Raw genomic sequence first — 16,520 nt, forward strand, 5'->3', positions numbered from 1 at the left:
GCTGCTGCTGCTGGGGGCGCTCCTGGGGGGGCTCCTGGGGGCGCCCCCCCGCATTTGGGGGGGCCCGGGGGGGGTCCTGGGGCTGCCCGGGGGCTCCGAGACCCCCCCCGGAGCTGGAGGAGGAAGGTAAAGGGGGAGGGGAGGGGGACTGGGGGGATTTCGGGGGGGTTTGGGGGGGTTTGGGGGGGATTGGGAGAATTTCGGGGGGTTCGGGATGGGTTTGGGGGGAGTTTTGGGAGGATTTGGGGGGGATTTTGGGGGGTTTGGGGGGGATTTGGGGAATTTCGGGGGGCTTCAGAGGGGTTTGGGGGTTGAGGGAGGATATGGGGGGGCTTGGAAGGAGTTTTGGGGGATTTGGGGGGATTTTGGCGGGGTTTGGGGGGATTTAGGGGAGTTTTGGGGGCCTTGGAAGGAGTTTTGCGGGATTTGGGGGGATTTCGGGGGGTTTGAGAGGAGTTTTGGGAGGATTTGGGGGGATTTCGGGGGGTTTAGGGGGATTTCGGGGAGGGTGGAGGAATTTTGGGAGGGTTTAGGAGAGGTCTGGGGGGATTTTGGGGAGTTTTGGGGGGGGTTAGGAGGGATTTGGGGGAGCTTCGGGGGGTTTTGGGGCTGTAGGGAGGTTTAGGAGGGATTTTGGAAGGGTTTAGGAGGGGTTTTTAGGGAGGTTTCGGGAGTTTTGGAGAATTTTGGGAGGTTTAGGAGGGGTTTGTGGGAGGTTTCGGGAGGTTTGGGGGGCTTTGGAGGGGTTTGGGGGAGGTTTCGGGAGTTTTTGGAGAATTTGGGGAGGTTTAGGAGGAGTTTTGGGGGTTTAGGAGGGATTTGGGGGAGGTTTGGGAGGTTTGTGGGGTTTTGGAAAGGTTCAGGAAGGGTTTTGGGGAGGTTTGTGGGGTTTTGGAGGGGTTTGGGGGAGGTTTGGTGTGAAATTCCTCGTGTGATTCCCCCCTTGTGTGACCCCGGAGTGTCCCCCGAGCCCCCCCAGTGTCCCCAGTGTCCCCAGGGTGTCCCCAATGTCCCCAATGTCCCCAGTGTCCCCAGTGTCCCCAATGTCCCCAATGTCCCCTGAGTGTCCCCGCTGTCCCCAGTGGCCATTGTCCAGCTCCAGGACCCGGTGCCCCCTCACTGCCCCCCCCAGTGTCCCCTGGGTGTCCCCAATGTCCCCAATGTCCCCAATGTCCCCAATGTCCCCCCGCTGTCCCCAGTGGCCATTGTCCAGCTCCAGGACCCGGTGCCCCCTCACTGCCCCCCCCAATGTCCCCAGTGTCCCTCCAGTGTCCCCAATGTCCCCCCCCTGTCCCCAGTGGCCATTGTCCAGCTCCAGGACCCGGTGCCCCCTCACTGTCCCCCCGATGTCCCCGATGTCCCCAATGTCCCCAATGTCCCCTGAGTGTCCCCGATGTCCCCAGTGGCCATTGTCCAGCTCCAGGACCCGGTGCCCCCTCACTGCCCCCCCCAGTGTCCCCAGTGTCCCCAATGTCCCCCCCGATGTCCCCAGTGGCCATTGTCCAGCTCCAGGACCCGGTGCCCCCTCACTGCCCCCCCCAGTGTCCCCTGGGTGTCCCCAATGTCCCCAATGTCCCCAGTGTCCCCGATGTCCCCAATGTCCCCAATGTCCCCAGTGTCCCCAATGTCCCCAATGTCCCCGATGTCCCCAGTGGCCATTGTCCAGCTCCAGGACCCGGTGCCCCCTCACTGCCCCCCCTGTGTCCCCTGGGTGTCCCCAATGTCCCCAGTGTCCCCAATGTCCCCCCGATGTCCCCAGTGGCCATTGTCCAGCTCCAGGACCCGGTGCCCCCTCACTGTTTCTCGCGGACCCTGCACGACCTCAGCTGCTTCTGGGACAGCCCCGGGCCCGCCGAGCCGAGCAGCTTCCGCCTGCAGTTCCGCCTCGAGTGAGTGACCGGGACACGGGGACACACGGGTGACCCCTGAGTGACCCCTGAGTGACCGGGACACGGGGGACACACGGGGGACACAGGGGGGACACAGGGGTGACACAGGGGTGACACACGGGTGACACCTGAGTGACCCCTGAGTGACCGAGAGACACGGGGGACACACGGGGGACAGCTGAGTGACACCTGAGTGACTGAGACACGGGGGACACACGGGGGACACAGCGGTGACACAGGGGTGACACCTGAGTGACCCCTGAGTGACCGAGAGACACGGGGGACACACGGGTGACACGTGGGTGACACCGGGTGACCCCTGAGTGACCCTGGGTGACACATGGGTGACACACGGGTGACCCCTGAGTGACCCCCAAGTGACCCCTCAATGTTCCCTCAATGTCCCCTCAGTGTCCCCTCAGTGTCACCTGTCCCGTTGTCCCCCAGACAGGACCCGTGGCAGGATTGTCCCCTCAGTGTCCCCTCAGTGTCCCCCCCTGTCCCCCCAGGCAGGACCCGTGGCAGGATTGTCCCCTCAGTGTCACCGCGCTGTCCCCTCAGTGTCCCCTCGGTGTCCCCTCAGTGTCACCTGTCCCGTTGTCCCCCAGACAGGACCCGTGGCAGGATTGTCCCCTCAGTGTCACCGCGCTGTCCCCTCAGTGTCCCCTCAGTGTCACCGCGCTGTCCCCTCAGTGTCACCTGTCCCCTGTCCCCCAGGCAGGACCCGTGGCAGGATTGTCCCCTCAGTGTCACCGCAGTGTCCCCTCGGTGTCCCCTCAGTGTCACCTGTCCCCTGTCCCCTCAGTGTCCCCTCAGTGTCACCTGATTGTCCCCTCGGTGTCCCCCAGACAGGACCCGTGGCAGGATTGTCCCCTCAGTGTCCCCTCAGTGTCCCCCCCTGTCCCCCAGGCAGGACCCGTGGCAGGATTGTCCCCTCAGTGTCACCGCGCTGTCCCCTCAGTGTCACCTGTCCCCTGTCTCCCCAGACAGGACCCGTGGCAGGATTGTCCCCTCAGTGTCACCGCGCTGTCCCGGGGGTCCCGTTTCTGGTGCTCGCTGCCCCCGGCCGCCACCGTCACCTTCGTGCCCCTCGAGCTGCACGTGCTGCCCGGGACCCCCGGGACCCCCGGGACCACCCCCGGGACCCCCACCGGGACCCCCGGGACCACCGAGACCCCTCCCGGGACCCCCGAGACCCCCGAGACCACCCCCGGGACCCCCGGGACCACCGGGACCACCGAGACCCCCACCGGGACCCCCGGGACCCCCACCGGGACCACCCCCGGGACCACCGGAACTCCTCCCGTGACCAACGAGACCACCGAGACCCCCGGAACCCCCCCCGGGACCCCCGGGCCCCCCTCCAACACCTCTGGGACCCCCAGGAGCCCCCCCCAAATGACGGAGGCCCCTCCCCCCCTGTTCCAGCGCATCGTCTTCATCGACCAAGTCGGTACGGGGGGGATTTGGGGGGTCCCGGGGGGGGGATTTGGGGTGTCCTGGGGGGGATTTGGGGGGTCTGGGGGTCCCGGGGGGGATTTGGGGGGTCCCGGGGGGATTTGGGGGGTCCTGGAGGGGATTGGGGGGTCCCGGGGGGGGATTTGGGGGGTCCTGGAAGGGATTTGGGGGGTCCTGGAGGGGATTTGGGGGGTCCTGGAGGGGATTGGGGGGTCCTGGAAGGGATTTGGGGGGTCCTGGAGGGGATTTGGGGGGTCCTGGAAGGGATTTGGGGGGTCCTGGGGGGGATTTAGGCGGTCCCGGGGGGATTTGGGGGGTCCTGGAGGGGATTTGGGGGGTCCCGGGGGGGATTTGGGGGGGTCCTGGGGGATTTGGGGGGTCCCGGGGGGATTTGGGGGGTCCTGGAGGGGGTTTGGGGGGTCCCGGGGGGGATTTGGGGGGTCCCGGAAGGGATTCGGGCAGTCCCGGGGGGTATTCGGGCGGTCCCGGGGGGGATTTGGGGGGTCCCGGGGGGGATTGGGGGTGTCCCGGGGGGATTTGGGGGGAAATTTGGGGGGTCCCGGGGGGTTTGGGCGGTCCCGGGGGGGATTTGGGGGGTCCTGGGGGGGATTTGGGGGGTCCTGGGGGGATTTGGGGGGTCCTGGGTGGGATTTGGGGGGGTCCTGAGGGGATTTTGGGGGGTCCTGGGGGGGATTGGGGGGGTCCTGGGGGGGATTTGGGGGAAATTTGGGGGGGATTTGGGGGGTCCCGGGGGGGATTTGGGGGGGAATTTGAGGGTTGGGGGGCAGAGTTTGGGTGAATTTTGGGATTTTTTTTGTTATTTTCGGGGTTTCGGGGGTGATTTTGGGTTAATTTCGGGTTAATTTCGGGTTAATTTCGGGGTTAATTTCGGGTTAATTTCGGGTTAATTTCGGGTTAATTTCGGGTTAATTTCGGGTTAAATTCGGGGTTAATTTCGGGGTTAATTTCGGGTCAATTTCGGGTTAATTTCAGGGTTAATTTCGGGGTTAATTTCGGGGTTAATTTCGGGTTAAATTCGGGGTTAATTTCGGGGTTAATTTCGGGTTAATTTCGGGTTAATTTCGGGTTAATTTCGGGGGTGGTTTTGGGTTAATTTCGGGTCAATTTCGGGGGTGATTTTGGGTTAATTCCGGTGTTCCGGGGGTGATTTTGGGTTAATTTCGGTGTTTCGGGGGTGGTTTTGGGTTAATTCCGGTGTTCCGGGGGTGATTTCGGGGTTAATTTCGGTGTTCCGGGGGTGATTTTGGGTTAATTCCGGTGTTTTGGGGGTGATTTTGGGGGTAATTTCGGGATTTCGGGGATGATTTTGGGTTAATTCCGGTGTTTTGGGGGTGATTTCGGGGTTAATCCCGGTGTTTTGGGGGTGGTTTTGGGTTAATTTCGGTGTTTTGGGGGTGGTTTTGGGTTAATTTCGGGATTTCGGGGGTGATTTTGGGTTAATCCCGGTGTTCCGGGGGTGATTTTGGGTTAATTTCTGTGTTTTGGGGGTGGTTTTGGGTTAATTTCGGGATTTCGGGGGTGGTTTTGGGTTAATCCCGGTGTTCCGTGGGTGATTTCGGGGTTAATTCCGGTGTTTTGGGGGTGATTCCGGTGTTTTGGGGGTGATTTTGGGTTAATTTCGGTGTTTTGGGGGTGATTTCGGTGTTTTGGGGGGTGATTTTGGGTTAATTTCGGTGTTCCGGGGTTGATTTCGGGGTTAATTCCGGTGTTTTGGGGGTTATTCCGGTGTTTTCGGGATTTCGGGGATGATTTTGGGTTAATCCCGGTGTTCCGGGGGTGATTTTGGGTTAATTTCGGTGTTTTGGGGGTGATTTTGGGTTAATTCCGGGATTTCGGGGGTGATTTCGGGGTTAATTCCGGTGTTTTGGGGGTGATTTTGGGTTAATTTCGGTGTTTTGGGGATGATTTTGGGTTAATCCCGGTGTTTTGGGGGTGATTCCGGTGTTCCGTGGGTGATTTTGGGTTAATTCCGGTGTTTTGGGGATGATTTCGGGGTTAATCCCGGTGTTTTTGGAGGGCTCCTCGCGTTAACCCCCAGCATTTTGGGGTTCATTTCTGCCTTTGGGGGCCTCTCCTGTCCCTCCGGGATATTTTGGGGGGGGTCCCCACTGACGGAGCCCTCCCCCAGTGCTGCCGGGACCCCCCCAGAACGTGTCGGTGTCTGCGGGGGGGTCCCGGGGGGAGCTGTGCGTGCGCTGGGCCCCCCCCCCCGGGCCGTACCTGCACTCCAGCCTCATCTTCCAGCTGGCCCTGAGCCCCCCCGAGGGACCCCCAAAAACGGTCAGAGACAACCCGGGGCTCGGGGGGGGCTTGGGGGGTCCTGGAGGGGATCTGGGGGGGCTTGGGGGGGTCCTGGAGGGGATCTGGGGGGGCTTGGGGGGGTCCTGGAGGGGATTTGGGGGGATTTGGGGGAGCCTGGGGGGGTCCTGGAGGGGATTTGGGGGCTCTGGGGGAGCCTGGGGGGGTCCTGGAGGGGATTTGGGGGGGTTGGGGGGTCCTGGAGGGGATTTGGGGGGGGGTTTGGGGGTCCCTGGAGGGGATTTGGGGGCTCGGGGGGGGCTTGGGGGGGTCCTGGAGGGGATTTGGGGGGGTTGGGGGGGTTTGGGGGTCCCTGGAGGGGATTTGGGGGGCCTTGGGGGGGCTTTGGGGGGTCCTGGAGGGAATCTGGGGGGGTTTGGGGGTCCCTGGAGGGGATTTGGGGGGGCTTGGGGGTCCCTGGAGGGGATTTGGGGGGTTTGGGGGTCCCTGTTGGGGGTTTGGGGGGGTTTGGGGGTCCCTGGAGGGGATTCGGGGTCACCAGGGGGGGCTTGGGGGTCCCTGGAGGGGAATTGGGGGTCCCTGGAGGGGCTCCGGGGGGGTTTGGGGGTCCCTTGAGGGGATTTGGGGTCCCTGTTGTGGTTTTGGGGGATTTTTTGGGTTCCCCGTTGTGGTTTTGGGGATTTTCGGGGGATTTGTCGGTTCCCTGTTCTGGTTTTTGGTTCCCTGTTCTGGTTTTGGGTTCCCCGTTCTGGTTTTGGGTTCCCTGTTGCGGTTTTGGGGTATTTTGGGGCATTTTTGAGGTTCCCTGTGCGGTTTTTTTGGGGATTTTGGTGGTTTTGTCCCTGACCATCCCATCCCCCCTCAGGTGGGGGTCCCGGCGGGGGTTTTTTTGGGATTTTGGGATATTTTGGGGTGGATTTTGGTGTTTTTGGGGTCTCTGTGGTGGGTTTTTGGGGGGATTTTGGTGTTTTTGGGGTCCCTGACCATCCCATCCCCCCTCAGGTGGGGGTCCCGGCGGGGTTTTTTGGGGTGGATTTGGGGGTTTTTGGGGTCCCTGTGGTGGGTTTTTTGGGTGGATTTGCTGGTTTTGGGGTCCCTGACCATCCCCCCTCAGGTGGGGGTCCCGGCGGGGTTTTTTTGGGATTTTGGGATATTTTGGAGTATTTTGGGGTGGATTTTGGGGTTTTTGGGGTCCCTGTGGTGGGTTTTTGGGGGGATTTCGGGATTTTTGGGGTCCCTGACCAGCACATCCCCCCTCAGGTGGGGGTCCCGGCGGGGTTTTTTGGGGTGGATTTTGGGGTTTTTGGGGTCTCTGTGGTGGGTTTTTGGGGGGATTTTGGTGTTTTTGGGGTCCCTGACCATCCCATCCCCCCTCAGGGGGGGGTCCCGGCGGGGGTTTTTTTGGGATTTTGGGATATTTTGGGGTATTTTGGGGTGGATTTTGGTGTTTTTGGGGTCCCTGTGGTGGGTTTTTGGGGGGATTTCGGGATTTTGGGGTCCCTGACCATCCCATCCCCCCTCAGGTGGGGGTCCCCGCGGGCCGGCGCGAGCAGGGGGTCGGGGGTCTCCGGGCCAGCACCGAGTACTCGGTGCGAGCCCGGGCCCGGCCCGACGGGATCAGCTACAGCGGCTTCTGGAGCCCCTGGTCCCCCCCCCGCAGTGCCACCACCCCCCCCCGGTGAGTGACACCGGCGACACCGGGGACAGCGGGGGGGCTTGGGGACACCGGGGACAGCGGGGGGGCTTGGGGACAGCGGGGACAGCGGGGACAGCGGGGACAGCGGGGACACCGGGGACAGCGGGGACAGCGGGGACAGCGGGGACAGCGGGGACATTGGGGACACCGGGGACAGCGGGGACAGCGGGGACAGCGGGGGGCTTGGGGACAGCGGGGGGGCTTGGGGACACCGGGCACAGCGGGGACAGCGGGGACACCGGGGACAGCGGGGACAGCGGGGACAGCGGGGGGCTTGGGGACAGCGGGGACAGCGGGGGGGTTTGGGGACAGCGGGGACAGCGGGGACAGCGGGGGGGCTTGGGGACACCGGGGACAGCGGGGACACCGGGGACAGCGGGGACAGCGGGGACACCGGGGACACCGGGGACAGCGGGGGGGCTTGGGGACACCGGGGACACCGGCGACACCGGGGACAGCGGGGACAGCGGGGACAGCGGGGGGCTTGGGGACAGGGGGGACAGCGGGGACATCGGGGACAGCGGGGACATCGGAGGGGCTTGGGGACAGCGGGGACACCGGGGACAGCGGGGACAGCGGGGGGCTTGGGGATCGGAGGGTCTTGGGGACATTTGGGGGGCTTGGGGACATTGGGGGGACACCGGGGGGAGCGGGGGGAGCGGGGACATTGAGGAAGTTTGGGGACATTGAGGGGACACTGAGGGGGATTTGGGGACACTTGGGGGTATTGAAGAGATTTGGGGACATTGAGGGGGGGTTTGGGGACACTGAGGGGACACTGAGGGGGGGGTTTGGGGACACTGAGGGGACATTGAGGGGGGGGTTTGGGGACACTAAGGGGGGATTCGGGGACACTGAGGGGGGGTTTGGGGACACTGAGGGGGGGTTTGGGGACACTGAGGGGACACTGAGGGGGGTTTGGGGACACTGAGGGGGGGTTTGGGGACATTGAGGGGACACTGAGGGGGGTTTGGGGACACTGAGGGGGGGTTTGGGGACATTGAGGGGGGGTTTGGGGACACTGAGGGGGTTTGGGGACACTCAGGGGGGGTTTGGGGACACTGAGGGGGATTTGGGGACACTGAGGGGGGTTTGGGGACACTGAGGGGGGTTTGGGGACACTGAGGGGACACTGAGGGGGTTTGGGGACACTGAGGGGGGTTTGGGGACACTGAGGGGGGATTTGGGGACACTCAGGGGGAGTTTGGGGACACCGAGGGGGTTTGGGGACACCGAGGGCACACCCAGGGCCGCCGAGGCGCTACTGGGAGCACTGGGGCGCACTGGGAGGGGTCCCTGAAGAGGTGTCGCCCCCCCCGTGACCCCCCAGTGCCACCCCCCGGGTGTCCCCTGTCACCCAGAGCTGGACGCGGTGACGCTGGGACTGGCGAGCCTGCTGGGGCTGCTGCTGCTGGCACTGGGAGCACTGGGACTGCTGGGACACCGCCGGTACTGGGGGGACTGGGAGGGACTGGGGGGACTGGGGGGACTGGGACTGCTGGGACACCGCCGGTACTGGGGGAACTGGGGGGAACTGGGGGAACTGGGGGGACTGGGGGGACTGGGGAGCACTGGGAGCACTGGGACTGCTGGGACACCGCCGGTACTGGGGGAACTGGGGGGACTGGGGGGACTGGGGAGCACTGGGAGCACTGGGACTGCTGGGACACCGCCGGTACTGGGGGGACTGGGGGGACTGGGAGGGACTGGGGGGAACTGGGAGCACTGGGACTGCTGGGACACCGCCGGTACTGGGGGGACTGGGGGGACTGGGAGGGACTGGGGGGACTGGGGGGACTGGGAGGGAACTGGGAGCACTGGGACACCGCCGGTACTGGGGGAACTGGGAGGGACTGGGGGGGACTGGGGGGGACTGGGGGAACTGGGAGCGACTGGGGGGAATTGGGGGGGACTGGGGGGACTGGGGGGAATTGGGGGGAACTGGGGGGACTGGGGGGACTGGGACTGCTGGGACACCGCCGGTACTGGGGGGACTGGGCGGACTGGGGGAACTGGAGGAACTGGGGGGAACTGGGGGGACTGGGAGCACTGGGACACCACCGGTACTGGGGGGAACTGGGGGGACTGGGGGGACTGGGGAGACTGGGACTGCTGGGACACCGCCGGTACTGGGGGGACTGGGGGGACTGGGGGGACTGGGGGGACTGGGGGGAACTGGGAGCACTGGGACACCGCCGGTACTGGGGGAACTGGGGGTACTGGGGGGGACTGGGACTGCTGGGACACCGCCGGTACTGGGGGGACTGGGGGGACTGGGGGGGACTGGGGGGACTGGGGGGAACTGGGAGCACTGGGACACCGCCGGTACTGGGGGGACTGGGGGGACTGGGGGAACTGGGGGGACTGGGGGGACTGGGGGGGACTGGGGGGACTGGGGGGAACTGGGACACCGCCGGTACTGGGGGAACTGGGGGGGACTGGGGGGACTGGGACTGCTGGGACACCGCCGGTACTGGGGGAACTGGGGGAACTGGGGGGAACTGGGGGGACTGGGGGAACTGGGGGGACTGGGGGGACTGGGAACTGGGGAAACTGGGAGCACTGGGACTGCTGGGACACCGCCGGTACTGGGGGAACTGGGGGAACTGGGGGGAACTGGGGGGACTGGGGGAACTGGGGGGACTGGGAGGGACTGGGAGCACTGGGGGAACTGGGACTGCTGGGACACCGCCGGTACTGGGGGGACTGGGAGGGACTGGGAGGGTCTCTGTGGGATTTTGGGGTGGTTTTGGGGTCTCTGGGGTGTTTTTGGGGTGTTTTGGGGGTCTCTGGGGGGATTTCGGGGTCTCTGGGGGTCTGTAGGGGATTTTGGGGTGTTTTTGGGGTGTTTTTGGGGTCTCTGGGGTGGTTTGGGGTCTCTGGGGTGTTTTTGGGGTGTTTTTGGGGTGTTTTGGGGGTCTCTGGGGGGATTTCGGGGTCTCTGGGGTCTCTGGGGTGTTTTTGGGGTGTTTTTGGGGTGTTTTTGGGGTGTTTGGGGTGTTTTTGGGGTGTTTTTGGGGTGTTTTTGGGGTCTCTGGGGTGTTTTTGGGGTGTTTTTGGGGTCTCTGGGGTGTTTTTGGGCTGTTTTTGGGGTCTCTGGGGTGTTTTTGGGGTCTCTGGGGTGTTTTTGGGCTGTTTTTGGGGTCTCTGGGGTGTTTTTGGGGTCTCTGGGCTGTTTTTGGGCTGTTTTTGGGGTCTCTGGGGGGATTTCGGGGACCCCCTGACCCCCCGTCCCCCAGGACCCTTCGGGCCAAGCTGTGGCCGCCGGTGCCGGGCCCGGAGCGAGAGTTCGAGGGGCTCTTCAGCGCCTACGGCGGCAACTTCCAGGTGAGGGAAATTCGGGAATTTGGGGGAATTTGGGGAATTCTGGGGGGTCCCGGGATTTTGGGGGGGGTTGGGGGTTTTGGGGGATGGTTTGGGGTTTTTTGGGGTGAGTTTGGGGGCGTTTGGGGTGATTTTCGGGTGAATTTTGGGTAATTTTCGAGGATATTTTGGGGATATTTTGGGTGATTTTAGGGGATATTTTGGGGATGTTTTAGGGGATATTTCGGGATATTTTGGGGATATTTTGGGGGATATTTTGGGGGATATTTCGGGATAATTTCGGGACATTTTGGGGGATATTTCGGGGGATATTTCGGGATAATTTCGGGATATTTTGGGGGATATTTTGGGGAATATTTCAGGACATTTTGGGGATATTTCAGGGGATATTTCGGGATATTTTGGGGAATATTTGGGGATATTTTGGGGATATTTCGGGATATTTTGAGACATTTCGGGGGATATTTCGGGATAATTTCGGGGATATTTTGGGGGATATTTTGGGGAATATTTGGGGATATTTTGGGGATATTTTGGGGAATATTTCGGGATATTTTGGGGAATATTTGGGGATATTTTGGGGGATATTTTGGGGGATATTTCGGGACATTTTGGGGATATTTCGGGGGATATTTCAGGACATTTTCGGGATATTTTGGGGAATATTTGGGGATATTTTGGGGGATATTTTAGGGGATATTTCGGGACATTTCGGCGCCGTTTAACCCTTTCCCCCCCGCAGCTGTGGCTGTGCCAGGGCCCGGGCTCCCCCTGGGCTCCCCCCGCGCCCCCCCCCTTGGAGGCCGAGGACGCCGTGGAGGAGGTGGGGGAGGGGCCGGGGGAGCCGCCCCTCCCCCCCGGGGCTGAGACCCCCCCCCAGCCCCGGGAGCCCCCCGGGGACCCCTCCCCCTCCCCCAGCTTTGAGTACACCCTGTTCGAGCCCGGCTCCGCCCTGCTCCGCCCCTCCCCCCGCGGCCCCGCCCCCTACGCCAACCTCGCCCCTCCCCCCAAGGCCGCCGAGGGGGCGGGGCAAGGACCGCATTACGTCATCTGCTCCTGATGGCGGCGGGTGACGTCACGCGGGGAAGAAAGGGGGCGTGTGACGTCACCGGGGAAAGCTGGGTTAGTGACGTCACACGCAGCAACACAGTGACGTCACGCGGAGAAAGGGGCGTGTGACGTCAGCGGGGGGAAAGATGGATTAGTGACGTCACGCACAGCGACAATGAGGTCATCGCGGAGGGGACGCGACGCGGTGACGTCACGCGGAAGGACAATGACGTAATCACAGAAGGGACGCGTCGCTGTGACGTCACGCGACGCAGACCGGTGACGTCACGTGAGAAGGGACGCAGCGCGGTGACGTCACGCCGAAGGCGCGGATGATGTCATGGAAGGGACGCGATGACGTCACACGGACGGGACCAGTGACGTCAGCGCCGAGGGAACGCGTCCCGGCGATGTCACGTGGATGGGACAGGTGACGTCACACAGAGCGATGACGTCAGTGCGGAACGGACATGACGTCATTGTGACGTCATCACCCGGGGCGCGGGGACACGGAGGGAGGGGGAGGGGACGGCCGGGGAGATCGAATTTCGCCTGCTTTGGGTTTTTAATGATTTTGTACAATAAAAGCGACGCTGGGCCACAGCCCACGCCCCCACTGGGGACACTGGGATGGACTGGGGACACTGGGACGGGCACTGGGGACACTGGGATGGACTGGGGACACTGGGATGGACTGGGACGGGCACTGGGGACACTGGGATGGACTGGGACGGGCACTGGGGACACTGGGACGGGCACTGGGGACACTGGGATGGACTGGGGACACTGGGATGGACTGGGACGGGCACTGGGGACACTGTGGGGACACTGGGGACACTGGGACAGACTGGGAGGGACACTGGGGACAACGGGGGATAACTGGGAGGGCAGTGGGGGACACTGGGAGGGACTGGGGACACACTGGGGACACTGGGAGCACTGGGACAGGAGCCTGGGGACACTGGGAGGACACTGGGAAGGCACTGGGAGCACTGGGACAGGAGCCTGGGGACACTGTGGGGAGACTGGGGACACTGGGAGGGCACTGGGGGGGCACTGGGAGCACTGGGACAGGAGCCTGGGGACACTGTGGGGACACTGTGGGGACACTGTGGGGACACTGGGGACACTGGGAGGGCACTGGGAGCACTGGGACAGGAGCCTGGGGACACTTTGGGGACACTGGGGACACTGGGAGGGCACTGGGAGCACTGGGACAGGAGCCTGGGGACACTTTGGGGACACTGGGGACACTGGGAGGGCACTGGGAGGGCACTGGGAGCACTGGGACAGGAGCCTGGGGACACTTTGGGGACATTGGGGCCCTGGAGGGGTGGCACAGGCGGGCTGGGCGGGGGGGGAGGGGCTGATAACGCTTATCAGGAGCCCCCAGACGGGCCCGGGTGGGGACACCTGGCACCGTGTCACTGTCACCCCTCCCGGCACCGTGTCACTGTCACCCCTCCCGGCACCGTGTCACTGTCACCCCTCCCCGGCACCGTGTCACTGTCACCCCTCCCGGCACCGTGTCACTGTCACCCCTCCCCGGCACCGTGTCACTGTCACCCCTCCCCAGCTCCGTGTCACTGTCACCCCTCCCGGCACCGTGTCACTGTCACCCCTCCCAGCTCCGTGTCACCCGCCACGTCCCTGGCACCCGCGGGGGGGTGGTGACATCGGATCCATGTCCCTGTGGGGGTGGTGGCACCGGGTCCGTGTCCCCATCGTGTCCGTGTCCCCATCGTGTCCGTGTCCCCGTCGGGGGGTGGTGACATCGTGTCCGTGTCCCCGTGGGGTGGTGGCACCGTGTCCGTGTCCCCATCGTGTCCGTGTCCCCGTCGGGGGGTGGTGACATCGTGTCCGTGTCCCCGTGGGGTGGTGGCACCGTGTCCGTGTCCCCATCGGGTCCATGTCCCCGCGGGGGGGTGGTGACATCGTGTCCGTGTCCCCATCGGGTCCGTGTCCCCATCGGGTCCGTGTCACTCCCACTCCTCCTCGGAGCCGCTGTCCCCTCCGCTGTCGCCAGGGCTGTCCCCAGGGCTGTCCCCAGGGCTGTCCCCAGCGCTGTCCCCAGGGCTGTCCCCTCCGCTGTCCCCGAGGCGCAGCCGCCACCTCCTCCCGGCTGTCCCGGGGCAGCGCAGCGTCACCCGCGCGTGTCCGGGGCTGTCCCCGCGGGCCGGCCGCAGGTGACACCGCGCCGGGAAGAAGCGGAGCAGCGTCCCCAGGACGTGCGGGCCGGGCGGGGGCAGGCGCAGGGCGGCCACCAGCTGCGGGGGGACCCGCGGGGGACAGCGGGGGACGCGGCACAGCTGCAGCAGCAGCGCGGCCAGGCGGGCGGGGGCGGCCGGGGACCCCCCCAGGTAACGCTCCAGCCCGTCCAGGAGCAGCAGCGCCGGGGGGTGAGGGGACAGCGACAGATGCCACACCAGCTCGCGACACAGCGACGAGCGGCTGCAGGGGTAGCGCAGCTCCAGGCGCTGCGGCGGGGACACGGGGACAGCGGGGGGACAGCGGGGGACAGTGGGGGACACGGGGAACAGTGGGGGTACAGCGGGGGACACGGGGATAGAGGGAGGACAGCGGGGGACACGGGGACAGCGGGGGGACAGCGGGGGACACGGGGACAGTGGGGGACAGTGGGGGACAGTGGGGGACACGGGGACAGTGGGGGACAGTGGAGGACAGCGGGGGACACGGGGACAGCGGGGGACAGGGGGGGACACGGGGACAGCGGGGGGACAGCGGGGGACACGGGGACAGTGGGGGGACAGAGGGGGACATGGGGATAGAGGGGGGACAGAGGGGGACACGGGGACAGCGGGGGGACAGAGGGGGGGACATGGGGACAGCGGGGGACAGCGGGGGACATGGGGATAGAGGGGGGACAGCGGGGGACACGGGGGGACAGAGGGGACAGAGGGGACAGGGGGACAGGAGGCACAAGGGGGACAGAGGGGACAAGAGTCAGCGTCTCAGCGAAATCCCCGCCTTCCCCTCAGCATCCCCGCCTTCCCCTCATCAAACTCCGCCTTCCCTTCAGGTAACACCGCCTTTCCCTCAGCGATCCCCGCCTTCCCCTCATCAAACACCGCCTTTCCTTCAGCAAACACCGCCTTCTCCTCACCGATCTCCGCCCTCCCCTCAGCGCTCCCCGCCCTCCCCTCAGCACATCCCGCCTTCCCCTCAGCGCTCCCCGCCTTCCCCTCACCGATCTCCGCCTTCCCCTCAGCGATCCCCGCCCTCCCCTCCGCAAACACCGCGTTCCCCTCACTGATCTCCGCCCTCCCCTCAGCGATCCCCGCCTTCCCCTCAGCACATCCCGCCTTCCCCTCATCAAACACCGCCTTCCCCTCAGCGCTCCCCGCCTTCCCCTCATCAAACACCGCCTTCCCCTCAGCGCTCCCCGCCTTCCCCTCAGCGCTCCCCGCCTTCCCCTCACCGATCCCCGCCTTCTCCTCAGCGATCCCCGCCCTCCCCTCAGCGCTCCCCGCCCTCCCCTCAGCAAACACCGCCTTCCCCTCAGCGCTCCCCGCCCTCCCCTCAGCACCCCGCCCCGTCCCGCCGGCCCCGCTCACCTGCAGCGCCCGCGGGTCGGTGGCGGCTCCTCCCGGGAGCCTCGGGATGGCGCTGGGCGCCAGGAACAGCGCTCGGGGCCCGTCCGCGCCGCCTGCCAGCGCCGCCCGCAGCAGCAGCGAGGTGCGGCCCGAGCCCGCCGGGCCCAGCACCAGCACCGGCAGCGGCGGCAGCGCCGCCTCCGAGCCTTCCCCCGGTGCCGCCGGGCCCAGCGCCCGCTCCAGAGCCGCCGCCATGGCAGCGGGGCCGGAGCTGCGCGGCCAATGGGCTGCGCGCCTCGGCTGCGCTCAGCCAATCACGGCGCTGCTCACCCTCGGCGCCGCTCCCGCCGCGGCGGCTCGGCCAATCAGCGCACGGCTTCCCTCAGCGCTGGTCCCCCCACAGCGGTGGGCGGGAATGTCTCAGCCAATCAGAGCAGAGCCCCCCTCCTCAGCGCTGTTCCCGCCAGCGCGGCTCGGCCAATCAGCGCACGGCTGCCCTCAGCGCCCCTTCCCGCCCTCAGCCGCCGGGGGCGGGGCTCCGTATGTTAATGAGATGCGTGGCCCCGCCCCCTGCGTGTGCAAAGGGGCGGGGCGAGCGCGGGGCCACGCCCACCCCCGGGCACGGGGGGGGGGCACACGAGGGTCCCCAAAGGTCACGTGAGGGTCCCCAAGGGTCACAGGAAGGTCCCCAAAGGTCACCCAAGGGTCCCCAAAGGTCACGTGAGGGTCCCCAAGAGTCACCAAAGGTCACGTGAGGGTCCCCAAAGGTCACCCAAGGGTCCCCAAAGGTCACGTGAGGATCCCAAAGGGTCACGTGAGGGTCCCCAAGGGTCACCCAAGGGTCCCCAAAGGTCACAGAAAGGTCCCCAAGGGTCACAGGAAGGTCCCCAAAGGTCACCCGAGGGTCCTCAAAGGTCCCACAGACCCCCCCGAGTGTCCCACAAGTCACAGAAAGGTCCCCGAAGGTCATTAAGGGTCCCCTGAGGGTCCCCAAAGGTCACACAAAGGTCCCCAAAGGTCCCCCAAGCATCATAGGAGTCACACGAGGGTCTCCAAAGGCCACCCGGGGGTCCCACACAAGTCACAGAAAGGTCCCCAAAGGTCACAGAAAGGTCCCCAAAAGTCATTAAGGGTCCCCTGAGGGTCCCCAAAGGCCACACAAAGGTCCCCCAAACCCCCTCGAGGGTCCCGCAAGTCACAGAAAGGTCCCCAAACCCCCTCGAGGGTCCCCAAACCCCTCCCGAGGGTCCCCAAACCCTCCCGAGGGTA

At 65.2% G+C, this 16,520-nt stretch overlaps 2 protein-coding genes across 2 annotated transcripts; one reads left to right on the top strand and one right to left on the bottom strand.

Moving 5' to 3' along the window:
• On the top strand, positions 1-12,515 carry LOC131574540 (erythropoietin receptor-like). The gene is made up of 9 exons (XM_058829015.1): positions 1-126; positions 1,760-1,889; positions 2,876-3,015; positions 3,160-3,342; positions 5,497-5,648; positions 7,151-7,303; positions 8,684-8,772; positions 10,563-10,650; positions 11,390-12,515. Exons 4-9 carry the CDS (start codon positions 3,288-3,290, stop codon positions 11,705-11,707), a joined length of 855 nt encoding a protein of 284 aa, XP_058684998.1. The 5' UTR covers positions 1-126; positions 1,760-1,889; positions 2,876-3,015; positions 3,160-3,287; the 3' UTR covers positions 11,708-12,515.
• Positions 12,516-12,807: 292 nt separating this feature from the next.
• Positions 12,808-15,955, bottom strand: LOC131574541 (ATPase SWSAP1-like). The gene is made up of 3 exons (XM_058829016.1): positions 15,273-15,955; positions 13,258-14,174; positions 12,808-13,150 (listed from the first exon to the last, which is right to left on the bottom strand). The coding sequence occupies exons 1-2, from the start codon at positions 15,504-15,506 to the stop codon at positions 13,677-13,679; spliced, it is 732 nt and encodes a 243-aa protein (XP_058684999.1). The 5' UTR covers positions 15,507-15,955; the 3' UTR covers positions 12,808-13,150; positions 13,258-13,676.
• Between the last annotated feature and the right edge of the window lie 565 nt (positions 15,956-16,520).

The sequence above is a fragment of the Poecile atricapillus genome, unplaced genomic scaffold (assembly GCF_030490865.1).
Source record: "Poecile atricapillus isolate bPoeAtr1 unplaced genomic scaffold, bPoeAtr1.hap1 scaffold_378, whole genome shotgun sequence".
In the NCBI taxonomy this organism is placed as follows: domain Eukaryota; kingdom Metazoa; phylum Chordata; class Aves; order Passeriformes; family Paridae; genus Poecile; species Poecile atricapillus.

What these genes read in the sequence shown, in the direction of transcription:
- LOC131574540 (XM_058829015.1), top strand. Translation starts at nt 3,288, where the DNA reads ATGACGGAGGCCCCTCCCCCCCTGTTCCAGCGCATCGTCTTCATCGAC. An exon ending in CGTCTTCATCGACCAAGTCG is followed by an intron (nt 3,343 to 5,496) that starts GTACGGGGGGGA and finishes GCCCTCCCCCAG; the next exon opens with TGCTGCCGGGACCCCCCCAG. An exon ending in CCGAGGGACCCCCAAAAACG is followed by an intron (nt 5,649 to 7,150) that starts GTCAGAGACAAC and finishes ATCCCCCCTCAG; the next exon opens with GTGGGGGTCCCCGCGGGCCG.
- LOC131574541 (XM_058829016.1), bottom strand. Translation starts at nt 15,506, where the DNA reads ATGGCGGCGGCTCTGGAGCGGGCGCTGGGCCCGGCGGCACCGGGGGAA. An exon ending in CCGACCCGCGGGCGCTGCAG is followed by an intron (nt 14,175 to 15,272) that starts GTGAGCGGGGCC and finishes TCCCCGCCGCAG; the next exon opens with CGCCTGGAGCTGCGCTACCC.